Source organism: Magnolia sinica, chromosome 14 (genome assembly GCF_029962835.1).
Source record: "Magnolia sinica isolate HGM2019 chromosome 14, MsV1, whole genome shotgun sequence".
NCBI lineage: Eukaryota > Viridiplantae > Streptophyta > Magnoliopsida > Magnoliales > Magnoliaceae > Magnolia > Magnolia sinica.
This window is the reverse complement of record NC_080586.1, coordinates 14,970,684-14,987,966: the sequence shown is the minus strand read 5'-3', so window position 1 is coordinate 14,987,966 and position 17,283 is coordinate 14,970,684. Positions and strand designations below refer to the sequence as shown.

General features: G+C 41.2%; 2 protein-coding genes across 3 annotated transcripts; both read left to right on the top strand.

The window, feature by feature from the left end:
- The first annotated feature begins 5,746 nt into the window (after nt 1-5,746).
- LOC131225103 (large ribosomal subunit protein eL22z) lies at nt 5,747-12,172 on the top strand. Of its 2 annotated transcripts, none has more exons than XM_058220529.1 (3): nt 5,747-5,899; nt 5,983-6,271; nt 11,798-12,172. In XM_058220529.1, exons 2-3 carry the CDS (start codon nt 6,042-6,044, stop codon nt 11,940-11,942), a joined length of 375 nt encoding a protein of 124 aa, XP_058076512.1. In that variant the 5' UTR covers nt 5,747-5,899; nt 5,983-6,041; the 3' UTR covers nt 11,943-12,172. The 2 variants fall into 2 exon arrangements, with proteins under 2 accessions (XP_058076512.1, XP_058076513.1); XM_058220530.1 differs by having other exon boundaries at nt 5,768-5,915.
- Nucleotides 12,173-14,014: 1,842 nt separating this feature from the next.
- LOC131224779 (pentatricopeptide repeat-containing protein At3g62890) lies at nt 14,015-16,625 on the top strand. Its single transcript, XM_058220141.1, has one exon. The coding sequence runs from the start codon at nt 14,091-14,093 to the stop codon at nt 15,789-15,791; it is 1,701 nt and encodes a 566-aa protein (XP_058076124.1). The 5' UTR covers nt 14,015-14,090; the 3' UTR covers nt 15,792-16,625.
- The last annotated feature ends 658 nt before the right edge of the window (nt 16,626-17,283 follow it).

Genomic DNA, 17,283 nt, shown 5'->3' with positions numbered 1-17,283 from the left:
AGCCTCCAGGATATGAACAGAAGGGGCATGAATCTAAGGTTTATCGACTCAAAAAAGCATTGTATGGACTCAAATAGGCTCCCCGAGCTTGGTATAGTCGCATTGAGGCATATTTCATCAAAGAAGGCTTCACCAAATGCCCTTATGAGCATACTTTATTCATTAAAATTGCAGCTGGAGGTAAAATTTTAATTGTGTGCCTTTACGTTGATGACCTTATTTTTACTGGCAATGATGAAGTGATGTTCGAACAATTTAAGAAGTCCATGAAGATTGAGTTCGACATGACTGATCTTGGAAGAATGAGATATTTCCTTGGCATTGAAGTATTACAAAAGGCAGATGGTATCTTCATCACTCAACGGAAGTATGCTCAAGAGGTCCTGGAAAGGTTCAATATGGGTCAGTATAACCCGGTACATAATCCAGTGGTTCCTGGCTTCAAGCTCACGAAAGATGAAGGGGGAGTGGAAGTTGATAGTACTGTCTACAAGCAAATGGTGGGAAGTCTTATGTATTTGACTGCCACACGCCCCGATTTGATGTTTATTGTTAGTTTGATCAATAGGTACATGGAGCATCCTACTGAGTCTCACTTACTGGCAGCAAAAAGAGCTTTGAGGTATATAAAAGGCACGGTTAGTTTTGGGATGTTCTACAAGAAGGGAGGAAGTGAAGAACTCGTAGGGTACACTGATAGTGACTATGCTGGCGATCAGGATGACAGGAAAAGTACCTCAGGCTATGTTTTTGTAATGAGCTCAGGAGCTGTCTCTTGGTCTTCAAAGAAACAACCAGTGGTTACTCTCTCCACCATCGAAGCTGAGTTCATAGCTGCTACATCAAGTGCATGCCAGGTCATGTGGTTACGAAGAATTCTGAAAGTTCTAAATCAAGAGCAAAGCAGTCCAACAGTAGTGTTTTGTGATTATATCTCAGCGATTAAACTCTCAAAGAACCCTGTGATGCATGGTCGGAGTAAGCATATAGATGTAAGATTCCATTTTCTTCGAGATCTTGTCAGGGATGGAATTTTGGAGCTAATTCATTGTTCTACACAACAACAAGTTGCAGATGTTCTAACAAAGCCGTTAAAGCTTGATGTTTTTCTGAGGTTGCGAGGCTTACTGGGTGTATGTGAATATCCAGGTATAAACTGAATGACAATGGCATTCAGTTTAAGGGAGGATGATGAAATTATTGGAGCTTCCTAGCCGTTAGGGTCAGAGTCTCTTGTTTTAGGTTTATTTCTGTTAAGTTGAATAAGTCCTCCCTAAACTTGAGGAACAAGATTGCTTTCTGTTTAATGTAGTTATGCACCACGATTATAGGACCTGTAAAGTCGTGGGTGGTTATTTTTTATCTTATTGTAAGGCTATTTATTAGCCACAACAGTTGTTTAGTAAAATAACAATTCTCCTAGTTTTCGTGCAATCAGACTTTGCAAGGCTCTCTGCTATCTCTCTGATTCTAACAGTTTCCTTTTTCTTTCTTTTTTTTCTTCACCCGAGACCAGCTCAACTTAGTGACTCAATGAGTCGCAACCCAACGTTATCTCTCTCTTTCATTCTTATCTTTCCCTTCCTATCGTTTTTCTTTCATTTTACTTCTTCAAACTCTAGCAAGGTGTTGAATTCAATCCGGCACAACCCAACTCAACCAGATTAACTAAGTTAGCAAGTCGCACACGATTCCTTCTTTGATTTTCTTTCTCTCTCATTTCCAAATTCTCTCTTCTTGCCATGCTTCTCTCCTGATTGTCGGAAGGGGTTTTAGAGCTCTCTTATATGTTTTCAGAAACAATCATACGCGTTGAGGCAACACGGTTTGAAACATCTTTAGTTTGATGCAGAACCGAGTCGACACAACATTACATTATCTCTGGATTAGGATCATGTTTCAGGTTTCATGTGGAGGTGAATCTTATTCGGTTTATAGAGATTAGACAATGGTTAAGAGGCTCACCTAATGGACACAACAAATCTGAGATAAGGGGTCGTGTAGATCATACGATGATGGTGGTTTTGTTGGGGAAGATGACACTCGATTATGGTAGATTTATGCTCGACCAATATTTCTTCGAGAGGAGGATGTTGGATGGTTTGGATAGGTCATGTGGAGCTTGTGGAATTGTAGGATCGAAGCTTTGAGTTGATTTTACCAGTGGTTTCGGCTGTGGAAGATTTTGCTCGTTCGCTCGCTTGATGTGGCTTGTAGCCAAGAATCATGGAGAAAACAACAATGAAGTCGAATTTCTTATTGTTTTAGGAGTCTTTTGACGCAAGAAGGAGAGAATATTAGGAATAAATCTCTTTAAAAAATGCTCACGCGGGAGATTTTCATACGACTGTTTTAATGCCTAAGCTCAATCCGTGTGGTTTTCTTTGGACAGTTGGGATTTATAATATCAATGGTTGTGATTCACTATATGAACAATTGGTACTGTAGGAGAAGTTCAATCTTGTATCAAGTTCAGTTGGAAGGGAGAGACCAAAATGAAAAGTCGTTCATTTGGCAGAAGGAAGAATAAAAAAAACGAAGTTCCATTTGAAAGTTGTTTCGTGAACGGGAACTTTCTGTTTCCGATTTTGAGTTGCGGTTTGATAGTAAATGGGGGACGTTGATTTGTAATCAGATGAACAGTCTAGATTATTATGAGGATGCCCGGATAGATTTACCTAGGAGCCTTCACATGGATTGTGAGAGAAGGTTACAACCAATCGGATTCAAACGGTTTTCGCGTGCAGTCTTCTTTAGGTTTCTTGTTTCACAACAGTGAGTTATACGGTCATGATTTAGCAAGAATCATTGGGGATCTTGTTGATCAGAGTCTTGTGAATATAGGAAGTTAGGAAGAATGTAAGTTGCGTGTGGGAGAACTCTTTGGGTTCTAGTTGCAGTTGAAATCCGATATTTCACAGATGTTTCCGTTTGGATGCAATCCGTGTGATCAGCTTTCGATGGCTGCAATCGACTCACATGAACGAGCGTAATTCGAGGAGAAATCTTCACTTGGGTTCATGTAGAAATCCTTGTTTAATAAGGAGAATGAATAGGATGGTTCGAAGCTCCGGTTTGAAATCCAATTGCGTGCGCTGGGTTCCTTGTACACTTGGGTTTCAATCCCACATGCATGTGCACGTATTTTCTAATTACACACGTACAACTAAGACAATTAGGGTTGTTGATACATGACTAAGATGAGTAGTGGCCCGCCTATGATCAATTTCAATTGTTACAACTACATCTTAATTGTATAAATTGACCACACCTGAAGTTCCACAATCTGATTCAAGATCTATATGTTTGATCAACTTAAAATTACAAATTAATCATGTTGTGGTGTTTATGGAGATGTCCAGATATAAATGTATAATCATCATTTGGAATCGACGTTTGGATCATGTTTTTATTGAGCGAAGGTGTATGGTGTTGCATGTACACACAATCATCAAAACTCATGTTGGTTTCGATAATTGCCCGATCCGTAGAATTCCTTTGAGGTCTCCAAAAATAAGTCTATACGTGCTCCAATATAAGTTGCAAACCAATAGATTCATTGGGAATCATCCGTGGGTTATAAAGAGGATTGTTATGTGACTTCCAGGCAGGTCATCTAACAAATATGATACAAAATTCAATGGACGATGAACCTTGTGAATTAGGTCCCAAAATCAATAATGTATATCTTAATTGGTGTAGGTAAGAATTGTCTAAAATTTCACTGCCATTGAGTTTTATAAATAAGTTTTTCATGATTTTGTGCTGGTTATGTACGTGTACACTACGGGAAGCTATGGATAATCAATGATGCACTTCTACCCATTAAAATTAAATTTTAATGGTATAAAATGTTTGTATATATATTAAGATCATGATCTAAAATTTAGATTCATTGATAATCAGGTATAAAAGGCTTAAATTGTGTCCATGGTCAAATTCATGATGATGTGATGGTCCATCTTAAAAATCAACAGTTGGATGGCTTGATTTATAAATGAAGAGTATTTTTGGTGGTTAAATTGATATATGATTGAGTATACTGGCTGATCTTGAAGTCGACTATATGAATAACTTAAATCCATGATTATGTTAGAAGGATTGTACTCGTCAACTTGGGACAAAAATCAAGGGATTAGTTCATCTTTGTAATTAGATCGACTGGAAGTGTTTAAGTGTGATGTCACATGTCTCAATGACTTAATTTAAGTAGTGGATTTAACAATTATTAGTGTTTTAAACTTACATTGAGAAATCAAGGGAAAATCAAAGACAAAGTGATCTCAAACTTTATGAGTACACTGTAGGCTATCATAGCTCAATGTCAGGCGATTAAGATGGGTGAATCGTGAATCATTGGGAGATGGTGTATAGTATAAGTTATTTGTGTTCCCACAAACATAGATATTAAATTTGATTTTCATGGTAACGCTGAAGGACTTACAATACTCGAGTATTGAAAAGTTCAGGTGTCAAAGGACACGAAAGTATTTCCATTCTTATTATTTCCTGTGGTGTAGCCCATTGGAATTTTTTGATCTGCCTTATGTCTTAAAATAACCTAGAACAATGAATGAATGGTACGAATAAAACACATAACAATGTGTTAGTTTTCATGGTAATAAATTCGAAGAAATTAATGTTTTGAAAATTTAGTGTTGATTTAGGATCATTATTCATAAACAAATCATGTTTAAAAACACAAAAAACAGATTTAGGGGCGGAGCAGGCGCGGATTGGATACTTCCAAGGTCAGTAGCCGAATCGCCACTGAAGTGACGTCACCAAGATATGTGGATCCCACCATAGAAAATAGTGGAGACAGTGACATCCACCGTTCAAAACATCTTAAGGACCACAGTAGTTTCCGGTGAAGCTGATATTTTTGTTTTCACTTCATCTATCTCTATATTAACTTATGAATAGGACGGATCTCAAAAATACATCACTGTGGGCCCTATAAATGTTTCAACGGTGGGTGTGACGGCTCCCACGGTTTTCTGTGGTGGGTCCACTTGAAATTTAGATCTATCTCATTCTCTTTGTAATGCCAGACGAACTCTACAAATGTTTGGACGGTATGGATACAACACATGCATCATAGTGGGGTCCACAGAGCTTGGTGACGTCACTTCAGTAGTGATTTGGCAACTGACATTGTCAGTATCCACTCCCCGTCCCCTGGGAGCGGGCCTAAACTTATTGAGCCTATAATAAAATGATGATGGGGCTATCATTGGCATGACCGAATCAAGCTAACTTAGAAGGGATCAACGGTTGATTTTTCATGCGAAAAATTCCTTAAAATCAATGGTTAGGGCTATCCGATCGGTGTGATTCTCAGCACATGGCCTACTCACATTAGGGTAAAATAGACGAACAGTCCAGATCTCATAGATCCACCCCGCGTAATCCGATCCTGTGGTCTAGGATTGGTCGTTGCATCCAGTTCAATAAATAAACGGGCTGGATCTGGTCCAGATATGACGATTTTTATGTCAGGCCAGAGCCCGACTCAAGACCCATCCACGGCTTTTTGGGTTGAGCTCGTGTAGGCCCATGGAAAGGCCGCATCTGCGTTTGTATTGGTGGGCCTTCAGCTCCGAGAAGTGGAACAGCTGATTCAGACCGTTGATCTGATGGGACACTTCGCAGGCTCTGCTCGTAGGAACTCACGGTCCGAAGGGCATCATGCCACCGACGATCGCCTGACCCATCCCACACCAATTTCCCAACGTCACATGCTGGCTCACGGACCAGCAAGTTAGGTAGTCCCTCGGACTACCAAACATACCTTTATAAAACCCCGGGTACATTTAAAAAACCCTAACCCTAGCTTGCTTCACTCCTCCATCCTCACCCATCTTCCCCAGGCGACGGCGAGCCACGATCCCGAGCGGTAACTTCACCCACAGGTGCACGTTATCAGCTACGGCGCCAATCATGCGCCATTTCTTACTCATTTCTCTCTGTAAATTGCAGGGGATCAAAGAAAGTAGATTTCCGAAGAGGCAGAGATAGAGAGAGGGAGAGGTGCTAAAATGAGCCGAGGGAGCGCAGCAGGTCCCAAGGGGAAGAAGAAGGGAGCGACTTTCACGATCGATTGCGCGAAGCCAGTGGAGGACAAGATCATGGATATCGCGTCCCTCGAGAAATTCCTGCAGGAGAGGATCAAGGTCGGCGGCAAGGCCGGAGCTCTCGGCGACACCGTTACGGTTGCCCGCGACAAGAACAAGATCACCGTCACTTCCGATGGTGCCTTCTCGAAGCGGTATTCTCTATCGATTCCAATCTCTCTCATTTTTTCCCATATGCGGTTGAATTAAGAATTTTCGTATATTGGTTTGCTATCGTGAGCACTGTGCGTAGCGTTCTTATCGTGCACGCCTATCAATATTAGACATTTGGGGTTTTGGTGATATGGCCTTTTATCTGAACTGTTCATCTGGTGAGACCCATCTTTCAGTTGTCCGGAAATTGCATAAATCAGGCAATTGATTTCCACTGGTCTGGACTGTTCATTTGTGGGTCACTAGTTGGAATTGATCTGAGCTGTACGTCTTGTGGAACCCACTTTTAACATCCACTGTCAAGAATTTCTATGACCAGGGAAGTGTTTTCCATCAGATTTTGGAATCGTTGAGCGTTTCCGTTTTCAAGGAACCAGTTGGAAGTGGCATGAAATGTTCATCTGGTGGAATCATGGTTCACAATGCTGTCTGGTGGAACTCAGTGTCGCCTGAGTTGTTTTGGTTTTGGTGGTCAACAAAACTATTTGCAGGACTGAAATGGAACCATAAGGGCCTGTTTGGCTAGAGTCATACCGGTTTTGCTCTCTACGCAAATTGCAGCTGGAAGCTGCTGTTTAAATCACTGGGATGGGCCCACCTTTCATGGATGGTGGTCCAGAAGTTGTGCGGGGAATTCTTTTGCATTGAATATGGACTGTTGCATGTTGCCATTGGTTTTGCTTGAATCAATGGGCTGTTGTCAACTAAGGACACACCGGTCTTTAGTTGCGTGAACTTGGGGTTGTTTGGCTGCATGGACTTTGAGCAGTTAGGAATTGGAATCCATGATTTTTAATCCAAATCATGGTTGTCACCCTCCAGAATCCTGGATTTCAAATCCAACTTTGATTGAAAATCCTTAATAGGGCCCCTTTTAAAATACAAGGGAAAGGGTGGGGTGCCAAATCCTGAATTTTCATTCCTCTATAACTGTCATAACTGCTATCTCCCTTTTTAGGCCCCCTTAAGTTAAAATATAGGCTGCCAAACATAAATTTTGGATTCCATAGGATTGAAAATCCAGGCTACCAGACGCAATTGAAAGAATGTGAAATCCAGGATTTGGATTCTTAAGTAATGCAAAATCCGGCGTGGATTGATTTAGGCTGCCAAACGGCAGGTATGGATAATCATGTATGAATGGTTTCCTTGTCATTTTGTGCAGCAAAGTACTTAAGCATGTTCCTTCATCTGTAAAGGTGCTTCATGCTTAGCAGTTTGCCTGGCAACCCCCCTCCGGGATGTTACTTTTCTTGCTTGACCTTTGGGGCCCATGCATAATGGTCACGTCGTGAGTCAGTTGTGGTTGGGAACTTGGATTTATACAGCAGTTTTGAAGTGTGACTTGCCAAGAGACTGAAACCCATACAACTTGTCTGACTTGTTCATTTCAGTCCATTTTGATCAGTTTTGCTCATGCAACTCATTTCATTGCTCACCAAAACTGATATAGTTGCGCAAAATTGAATTGCATTTGGTGATATTTTCTATGATTGTTGGGAACCATGCTGGCATGTAAGTTGTGTTGATTTGAGCCTTACCAATGGCTGGTTCCCAAGGGCCTAGGTGAAATAGGAAGGTTGATGTCTGGTGGGCTGCTGATTGTGGAACTTTTGCCAATATCCAGTTTAGAAGCCAACCCCAAATTGATGGAGAATGGTTGGGATGATGATGATGAATTGTTAACATAAATCATTGATATCTTGATACTTCCGCTGGTTTAGATTCTTTTGGTTATCATACATGCAGGGTAGGATTTTTATTTTTCTAGATGAGGTCCCAACATGTAACACCCCAAACTTTTCAATACTCGAGTATTGAAAGTTCTTAAGTGTTATCATGAAATTTAATTTAATATATACATATGTATGTCACCAATTTAATCTATCATAACCTTACATCTATTCTCTAACTTGAATATGACCGTTGGGAATAATCTTCATTCATGAATCAAGTCATCCGATCATTGATTGTTAAGACATGATTATCATATATCCAAATATTCTTACTTGTTCAACTATCCACTGCTAGGTAAAGGTATATGACCGTCCATTTTGATTTTGGACCACCTGATAATAGTAAACTAACTACTTGATCTCTACATTCGCTCGTACACGTGTCGAATTGAGATGCTGATCCGTTTATCTTATTCATCACCTATGAATATGCTTAACCCACCATTAAAACTACAATCGGAGGAACTTACATATGTAAACAAGTAACTTGAATATAAACGGTATACATGTTTTACCTCTTGAACAATTAAAAAACCCACTATGTGTTCATTCGTTTACAAAATTGACTGTACACCCACCTACATACATGATCTGAGTACTAACCATTAAGTTTTTCTATTTTTAACATATCATCTGACTGTCCATCATATTTTGATCCACCAAACGAGCCACCCAAATATCGGAATAAACTGCTTAGTTTGAAGATCGTAGTGTATATGCCATAACTACTGGCTAACTTTTCTATTAGATGTAGCATTGATTTAGACATTAGAACAATATAGCATATTAAAAAGACATCTTGGCCATTTGTAAGCGATCAAGGCCTAAACTAGGCTAATAGAAAGGGCATGAAAAATAAAGAATGCTAGTCAAATTTCAATGCATTCGGATGGTGTATTCTGACGTTATGGACGACGAAAGTTGGAGAAATAAAAGATGACAAAATTGTAAATACTTAATGTCATTTGCATGCCACTGTTGACGTGAAAATTGTAAAGGATTTTTCAACGGCAACAGTTCCTTGTCACTCGATTAGATTGTGCACTCAACCTAATTAACGGAATTGCCTCATTTTTAACACAATATCCTAAAATGGTGTGACATTGATGGTGAATGGAGTGGATTCTCAAAAGAAACATTTTGGTGGGCCCTACTTGATGCCACAATCAATCACGTCTCTCTGTTACATGGTTTCAGGGATGTTAAACGTTGGGTATCATCCTACCTATTTAACGTGTTGTGGCCCATCAGAGACTTGGTTTTGCTCCATTTTTTGGCTCATGGCCTAACATGACCCTACAAAATTGATGAAGGGAGTGGATTTTTTGAAAAATCGTCATAATGAACCCCACATGTTCCGTACAATTGAACTAAAGTCGGGCAGTTTTTGCCCGCTGTGACAGTGCCAGAAGGAAACGCGTGATGGAGGGGATCTCTCCCACTAGGACCCAAATCCTCCACAAATCCAGACCGTCCAATCTCCAAATAAAGAAATTCCGATTCCAGCAAAAGAGACCTGAGGAAGTTAGGAGAATCCTGTTACACTGGAAACGCTAGATTTTCGGGCTTGCACTGTGAAACCGCACGAAAGAAATGTCCGTTACGAAGTTTTGTGGAACCCACCGAAGGATCCAATTTAGACCTTTGATCTTGGGCTCTCCCAAGCTTCTCTCGGCCAATCCGGTCTATCCAGAGGAAGTAGCATGGAGAAACATGGGCCAGAGAGAGATCCACCATTAAAGTAGGGGTCACCTTCCTTATTCGAATGGTGATCCTGGGTCGGGAAAAGCTGCACTATTTCAAGATCCAAGTCATCCATTTGATGGCCCACCTGAACACGATATAATATCCGAAAAGATGGAAGGAGGAGATCTAAGAGGACCAGAATTGTGGAAACAACGAACAACACCTGTGCAACTCGTTAGCGCATGACTCATTCAGCGTATATGTTACACAGGAAAGATTTAGAAGCTCTACAACAATATAAATTTCCCCCCTCTGACGCCGTGGAACGTCCACAACCAATTAGGGAAGAGAGAGAGAGAGAGAGAGAGAGAGAGAGAGAGAGAGAGAGAGAGAGAGAGAGAGAGAGAGTCCAATAGATGTGATTGACTGTGGCATCAGGTGGGGCCCATCGAAATATTTCTTTTGATAATCCACTTCGTTCACCATCTTTGTCACATTATGTTAGGACGCCGTGTCAAAAATGAGGCAATTCTGTTAATTAGGTAGACCGCACAATCTAATCGAGTGGCAAAGAAATCTTGCTGTTGAAACCTCCTTCACAATTTTCACGTCAACATGTAAATGGCATTAAGTATTTATAATTTTGTCATCTTTTATTTCTCAAACTTCCGTCATCCGTAACGATGGAATACACCATCCGAATGCATTGAAATTTGACTGACATTCTTTATTTTCATGCTCTTTTCACCCCCCTAGTTTGGGCCTTGATCGCCTACATGTGACTAAGATGTTTTTTAGTGGGCTATACCGTCCCGAGGTTTAAATCAATGCTTTTATATGTCTAATAGAGAAGTTAGCCAGTAGTTGTGGCATATACCTTATGATCTTCGAATTGAGCAGTTTATTCCGATATTTGAGTTTCTCATTTGGCGGATTGAAATATAATGGACGGTCAGAAGGTATGTTTAAAATAGGGAAACTTGATGGTTAATACTCTAATAATGTATGTAGGTGGGTGTACGGTCAGTTTCATAAATGGATGAACATAAAATGGGTTTTTGGAGTGATTAAGAGGTAGAATATGTATACCGTTAGATTCAAGTGACTTTTCACAAATGTAAGTTCCTCCGATTGTAGTTTTGATGGTGGGTTAAGCATATTCATAAGTGGTGAACTAGATGAATGAATCAACATCTTGATTCGATACATGTACGAGCGGATGTAGAGATCAGGTAATTTGTTTGCTATGATCGGGTGGTCCAAAATCAAAGTGGATGGTTGTTAATCTTTACTTAGTGGTGAATAGCCGAATGAATGGAATGGTTGGTTATGATGGACAAGTGAGAATACTTGAATATATGATGATCTCGTCGTAACAATCAATGATTGGATGACTTAATCTATAGATGAAAATTATTTCCAACGGTCATATTCAAGTTAGAGAATAGATGTAAGGTTAAGATAGGTTAAATTGGTGACATACACATGTATATATTAAATTAAATTTCATGATAACACTCGAGAACTTTCAATACTCGAGTATTGAAAAGTTCGGGGTGTTACAATCTTACCCCCATTAAACAAAATTTCATCCCTGAAATTTAATAACTTCTACCATGTATACGGATTCATTATGTTTCAGTTTTCACTGTATTCCTCGTGAGGTAGATATATTTGTCTAGCTGTGCATTACGGGTCATTTTTTCTGTAGCGGCCGTTTTGCCAGCATTACCTTCATGTGGCTGTTACGGCACACCATGGAGAGTATGGTTGCACAAAGTGGCAACACATTCTGGGTGCGGGTGCTGGAAGTGTCTGTTTCAAAATGTTTTCAAGCATAAATTGACAGGAAGCCGGAGCATGAGTCCGATGCGTGATTTGCAGTGGGAGCAGCACCTACTTGGATCATGCATCTAGATGACATTCAGCTTGGTTTGCTTTATCAGTGGAGTGTATTCAGTTCTCTTTGATTTGCTTTCTCAATACGTTGTCCATTTGCATGGCTTCATGTTTGTATTAAGATATGCTATTGTCTTCTAAAGAAATCTCTGATTCTATCTAATTATACTATCTAACATTCTTCAGCTATTTGAAGTACTTAACAAAGAAGTACTTGAAGAAGCACAACGTGCGGGACTGGCTCCGTGTGATTTCATCCAACAAAGATCGCAATGTCTACGAGCTGCGCTACTTCAACATTGCAGAGAATGAGGGGGAAGAGGAAGACTGATGGTGAATTTTGTTTTCTTCTATCCAAGTTCGCCGTTTGCTTCTTCTGTTTTAGCACTCCTAGTTTCTGGCGAAGATATGTTATCTTTTGTGGGTTGATGAGGATTTTTCTTGCTGGTAGCTGGTATGTGAATTTTGTGTTTCTTCCTTTGGGATTCATGAAAGTCAGATTTCTATAGTTTATTTCGACTCAGTATATTGGTTTCATATTTAGTGTTCTCTGTACTCTTATGCTTGTTTACTTGATATCAGCATCATCCTAAGACCATTCATCCTGTGGGCCCCCTTGTGGTTTAGTTATAACCATTCCTCTGCGACATCTTTTTCTGTCCTTCCATGTTCGGGCTGCTGGTTCTGCAGAGCTTTGGTTTGTAGGTTTTTCAGGGCTACCATGGCCCATTGTCTATAGGTATTTACTGATGAAGGGTCTGGATTAAGCTGGCCATAATTGGATGTAGGCAACGATGATGGCTTTGTTGCAGAGGAATTGTTTCCATTTGAAGTGTTCCCATTGCCAGTTTAACTGAAATGGAGGCCTGTTCAGGTAAGGAAAGAAGTGTAATTCTTCGGTAGCGTTTTCCATTCACAACGGCATTCTGCAAAGGTGGGACCACCTCTTGGGGATCCTGATCGTTCTTTTGATGGGCCCCACGAATCTAACCGTGCCATAAAATCCGATATTTAATATGGCGGTGAGACAGGTCACTCTATGTGGGAATAACAGCACTGATAGGTACTAAAAAATTTGCTAGGTTACCAGTCCCCTGTTCCCATGATATGAATCATTTTCATGATTGAAATGAAACATGACGTCGGATTGAAGGATATGCAATAATTAAAAAAAAAAAAACATGGGTTAAAAGAGGGTAAGTTTGTCATGAAAAATCTAGCATCTTGGCTGGGAATGGTTGAGATTTGCTGCCCATAGATGGCGTAGATTTCACTTATTTTAATGTGTAGCTTGCACCCATCTCTCAGGTGGCAAGGTGGGCCTCAACCAGTGCAATTTAGATAACTCATTTGATAGACGGTCCAGATCCACCAAACGTTCTATTAAAATTGTCAAAGAATCAGGACTGCTGTGATGGCATGCGTTCGAATGTATGTACCATGTGGGGCCCACCGTGAAGTGCGATTTCCATCCAATCCGTCGATTAGATTCGCCTCATATTGCTAGGCCTGGAACTATTAAAAGTCCATGATCCATAATTCATGTGGCCGCACCAAAGGGAACGATGTGTGACATTTAGAAGGGAGACGACCACCGTAGAAAATTCCAGATGGAACGTGGGCTCTGAAGTGTTTTATGTCATCAAACCCACTCATCAGGTGCGTCCCACCAGGATGAAGGGTAAACTTGAATTCAATACACTCAAAATTTTAAGTGGGCCACAAGATGTGAATATATTTAAGTTCTAGCCCTGGTTGTACATTGCTCTCCATCATGTGTCCCAGCTGAATTTTTGATATGGATGAATCTTGGAATGTATGGTGATCATGAGGAGGATCACCAGATGCACGGTTCGGATTCCACATACACATCACTCGTGGGCGTCACACAGTTATAAAGGCATGGGATTATTGGGAGTGGATTAGGTACGCTCCGGCCGTGCGGCCCTGACAGTGGGTCAATCGTTATTTATGCGTAGTATATCCACGCCGTCCATCTGTTTTTTCAGATCATTTTAGGGCATGATACCAAAAACAAAGCAGATCCAAATCTCAGATGGACCACACCATACTAAATAGTGGTGATTCACCATTAAAAACCTTTTGTGGACTATAATTTTTTTGGATCAAGATAGTATGTTTTATCCCTTCATCCAGGCCTTTTTGACCTTATTAATAGGTTCGATGGAAAATAAACATTACGGTGGGCCCTAGGAACTTTTTAATGGTGGGAGTTCAATCTCTATTGTTTCCTCTATTGTGATCCATATGGGATTTACATTTATTTCATTTTTCGTATGAATCTATAAAATGATCTGGTAAAACGGGTGGACGGCTTGGATATAGTAAAAATACATCAAGGTGGGACCCACGGTCAGGGCCGACCGGGGCCGCACCTTATCTGCTCCCGTGATTATTATTCCCTTCATTCCACAACGAACCTGAAAAATCACCTCACCATAACTAACTTAACCACTAAATGAGAGCAGCATCAAAGCTCATATCCTCCACTCATCCATCCCTCCATCTCTCCCATCCAACGCCCGATTCCTTCACCTGGAACACTCTCATTCGGGCCCACACCCGATCCGTGGCTCGCCCCTCCCTCTCCGTCTACCTCCGTATGCGGCTCCATGCCGTCCTGCCCGATCTCCGCACCTTCCCTTTCCTCCTCCAATCCTTCGCCTCTCCTTCCAATCTCCAATCCGGTAAACGAACTCACGCTCACATACTCCGCTCGGGCTTCGCTTCTGACGCCTTTGTCCAGACCTCCCTCATCAATATGTACTCCACTTGCGGGTGTCTAGATTCTGCCCACCAAGTGTTTGGTGAGATTCCCCTACCCGATTTGCCATCTTGGAACTCTATCATCTCTGCAAATGTGAAATCGGGATTTGTTGGTGTTGCGCGCCACATGTTTGATGAAATGCCGCAGAGGAATGTTATTTCTTGGAGTTGCATGATTGATGGGTATGTGAGGTCTGGTGATTGCAAAGAAGCGCTTGCATTGTTTAGGGATATGCAGTTGTTGGAGGTGGAGGAAGTTCGTCCGAATGAATATACCATGTCAAGTGTTCTTTCAGCATGTGGGCGGTTGGGTGCATTGGAGCATGGGAAATGGGTACATGCTTATATTGACAAGTGTGGGATGGAAGTTGACGTTGTGTTGGGGACTTCGTTGATAGATATGTATGCAAAGTGTGGGAGCGTTGAAAGGGCAAGACAGGTGTTTACAGAACTGGGTTGGAAGAAGGATGTGATGGCTTGGAGCGCCATGATTTCGGGTCTAGCTATGCATGGGCATGGGAAGGAGTGCCTTGATTTGTTCTCACGGATGCAGGATCAGTGGGTGAGGCCTAATGCAGTCACATTCTTGGCCGTTCTGTGCGCTTGTGTCCATGCAGGTCTGGTGAGTAAGGGCATGGAGTACTTTGAGATGATGAGAGAGGAATTCGGTATCACCCCAACGATTCAACACTATGGTAGCATTGTGGACCTCTATGGAAGAGCTGGCCTTATTGAGAAGGCATGGGATGTTGTGAAGTCTATGCCCATGAAGCCTGATGTGCTCATCTGGGGAGCTCTTCTAAGCGGGTCGAGAATGCATGGTGATGTTGAGATGTGTGAATTTTCTATCAAACAGCTTATTGAATTGGAACCGAATAATAGTGGTGCCTATGTGCTTCTATCCAATGTTTATGCCAAAATGGGCAGGTGGGAGGATGTAAGATATGTGAGAGATCTTATGGAAGCTAAGGGTATTAGGAAGGTGCCTGGGTGTAGTATGGTTGAGGTTGGTGGCATCCTCCATGAGTTCTTTGTGGGGGATGAATCTCACCCAGAGACCAGAGAGATCTATCAGATGCTTGAGGAGATCATGAAGAAATTAAAGTTGGCAGGTTATGTAGGGAATACTAGAGAGGTTTTGTTAGATTTGGATGAGGAAGGAAAGGAGCTGGCATTGTCCCTTCACAGTGAGAAGTTAGCCATTGCTTTTAGTTTCATCAAGACAAGGCCTGGCACACCAATACGCATTGTTAAGAACCTTAGGATATGTGTCGATTGCCATGTTGCTATTAAGCTCATATCTAGGGTTTTCAATAGGGAGATTGTCGTAAGAGATTGCAACCGCTTTCACCATTTTAGATATGGATTGTGCTCTTGTAAAGATTACTGGTGATTCAGCCCCTTCTTTTGAAAACCATAATAGATTCAGGACAATCAAGAAGGATGGTGGCTCATTCATGGAAAGCGCAAATGAGATTGTATACATGGGGTTAGAATAATACTTTATAGCATGTTGGTCTGAATCCTTCATGTAAACAGAACTAATTTTTTGGCATTTGTCGCCATGTTAGGATGGGGAACAGCCATGAAAAGAGAACTTACTGAAGAAGGTCACTGAAGGCAATGTATACAAAGGGCAGTTTGGTTTTGAGGTTTTGACTGTAAGGAGTGTGCCTGAAACAGCAGCAGCTTCAGACTGCCGTGCTCAGCTGATAGACTATAATCTTCATCAGAAATTAGTACAAAATAATCCTACTTGTGAGAGTCCAACATAGGAGGATTGCCATTTACAATTAGAGGAATCAATTTGTCCGTTTAATAACTGAATTTGGGATTCTGAGTGTTGGAAATCCTCTAGCAATCAAAACCCAAGGACTGGAAGTATTTTATCAATCAAAACCCAAGGGAGTCTAAAGACATTTCAAGCACCATATCAGAAGCCACTGCATCAAGACTGCAATAATCAGCCAAACTGACTGACTTCTGAGTGACTTGGGTCCCTTAAATGAATGGTGTGTTGAGTTTGTTGTAGTGATCATGCTCACATCCTCGCTCGTATTTGTGACTCTGCAAGTTCACACAATGAAAGCTGCATGGCTTTGGGAACACAACCTCACAACCACTGTAAAAGAGGAGATGAACGGGAAGACTGATTAGCGTCCAAAGCATGTAAGGAAAAAAATATTCTATATTTATGTATTACACCACACTACTTATCCCCCCCCTCTCTGTATTACACCACACTACTCATCCTCTCTCTCTCTCTCTCTCTCTCTCTCTCTCTCTGTATTTCACCACACTACTCATCCTTTCTCTGTATTACACTACACTACCTATCCTCTCTCTCTCTATCACACCACAGCACTCATCCTCTCTCTCTCTCTCTCTCTGTGTCTCACTCACTCACTCTCTAACCCACTCAATCTGCACCCTACATATGCACACAGCACCATGCATACATACCTAAGCTATCATAAACCTTGCATAACATGAAACTGTAAATAGCTTCTAGGACTCCTATTCTAATACCACCTACATGCCACTGACGAACAGACTCCTTTTAACCATAAGATAGTAACTCGTTGTAATAGGTTTCCAACTAAGACTCCAAAATGAATAGTAACTGTCAACCCTGTGGGGGATCAACTTGACCTCGGAAAATTTCTGCAACTTTTCATTCCACCTTTTAGTATACAAATTCAGAAAACTATTGGAGCTTGTGCTTTGAGGCCCATCATTCTATTTAAGCCACATTATATTCTTATCAGATTAAGGAATCCAATTCCACTTGGAGGACTGTTCTAGAGCTTATGCAACAATGATACTCCCTGTCATGCAGGAAGCAACGGGGAAAACCTGGTTTATCCTTCGTTTCTTGTGTTTTG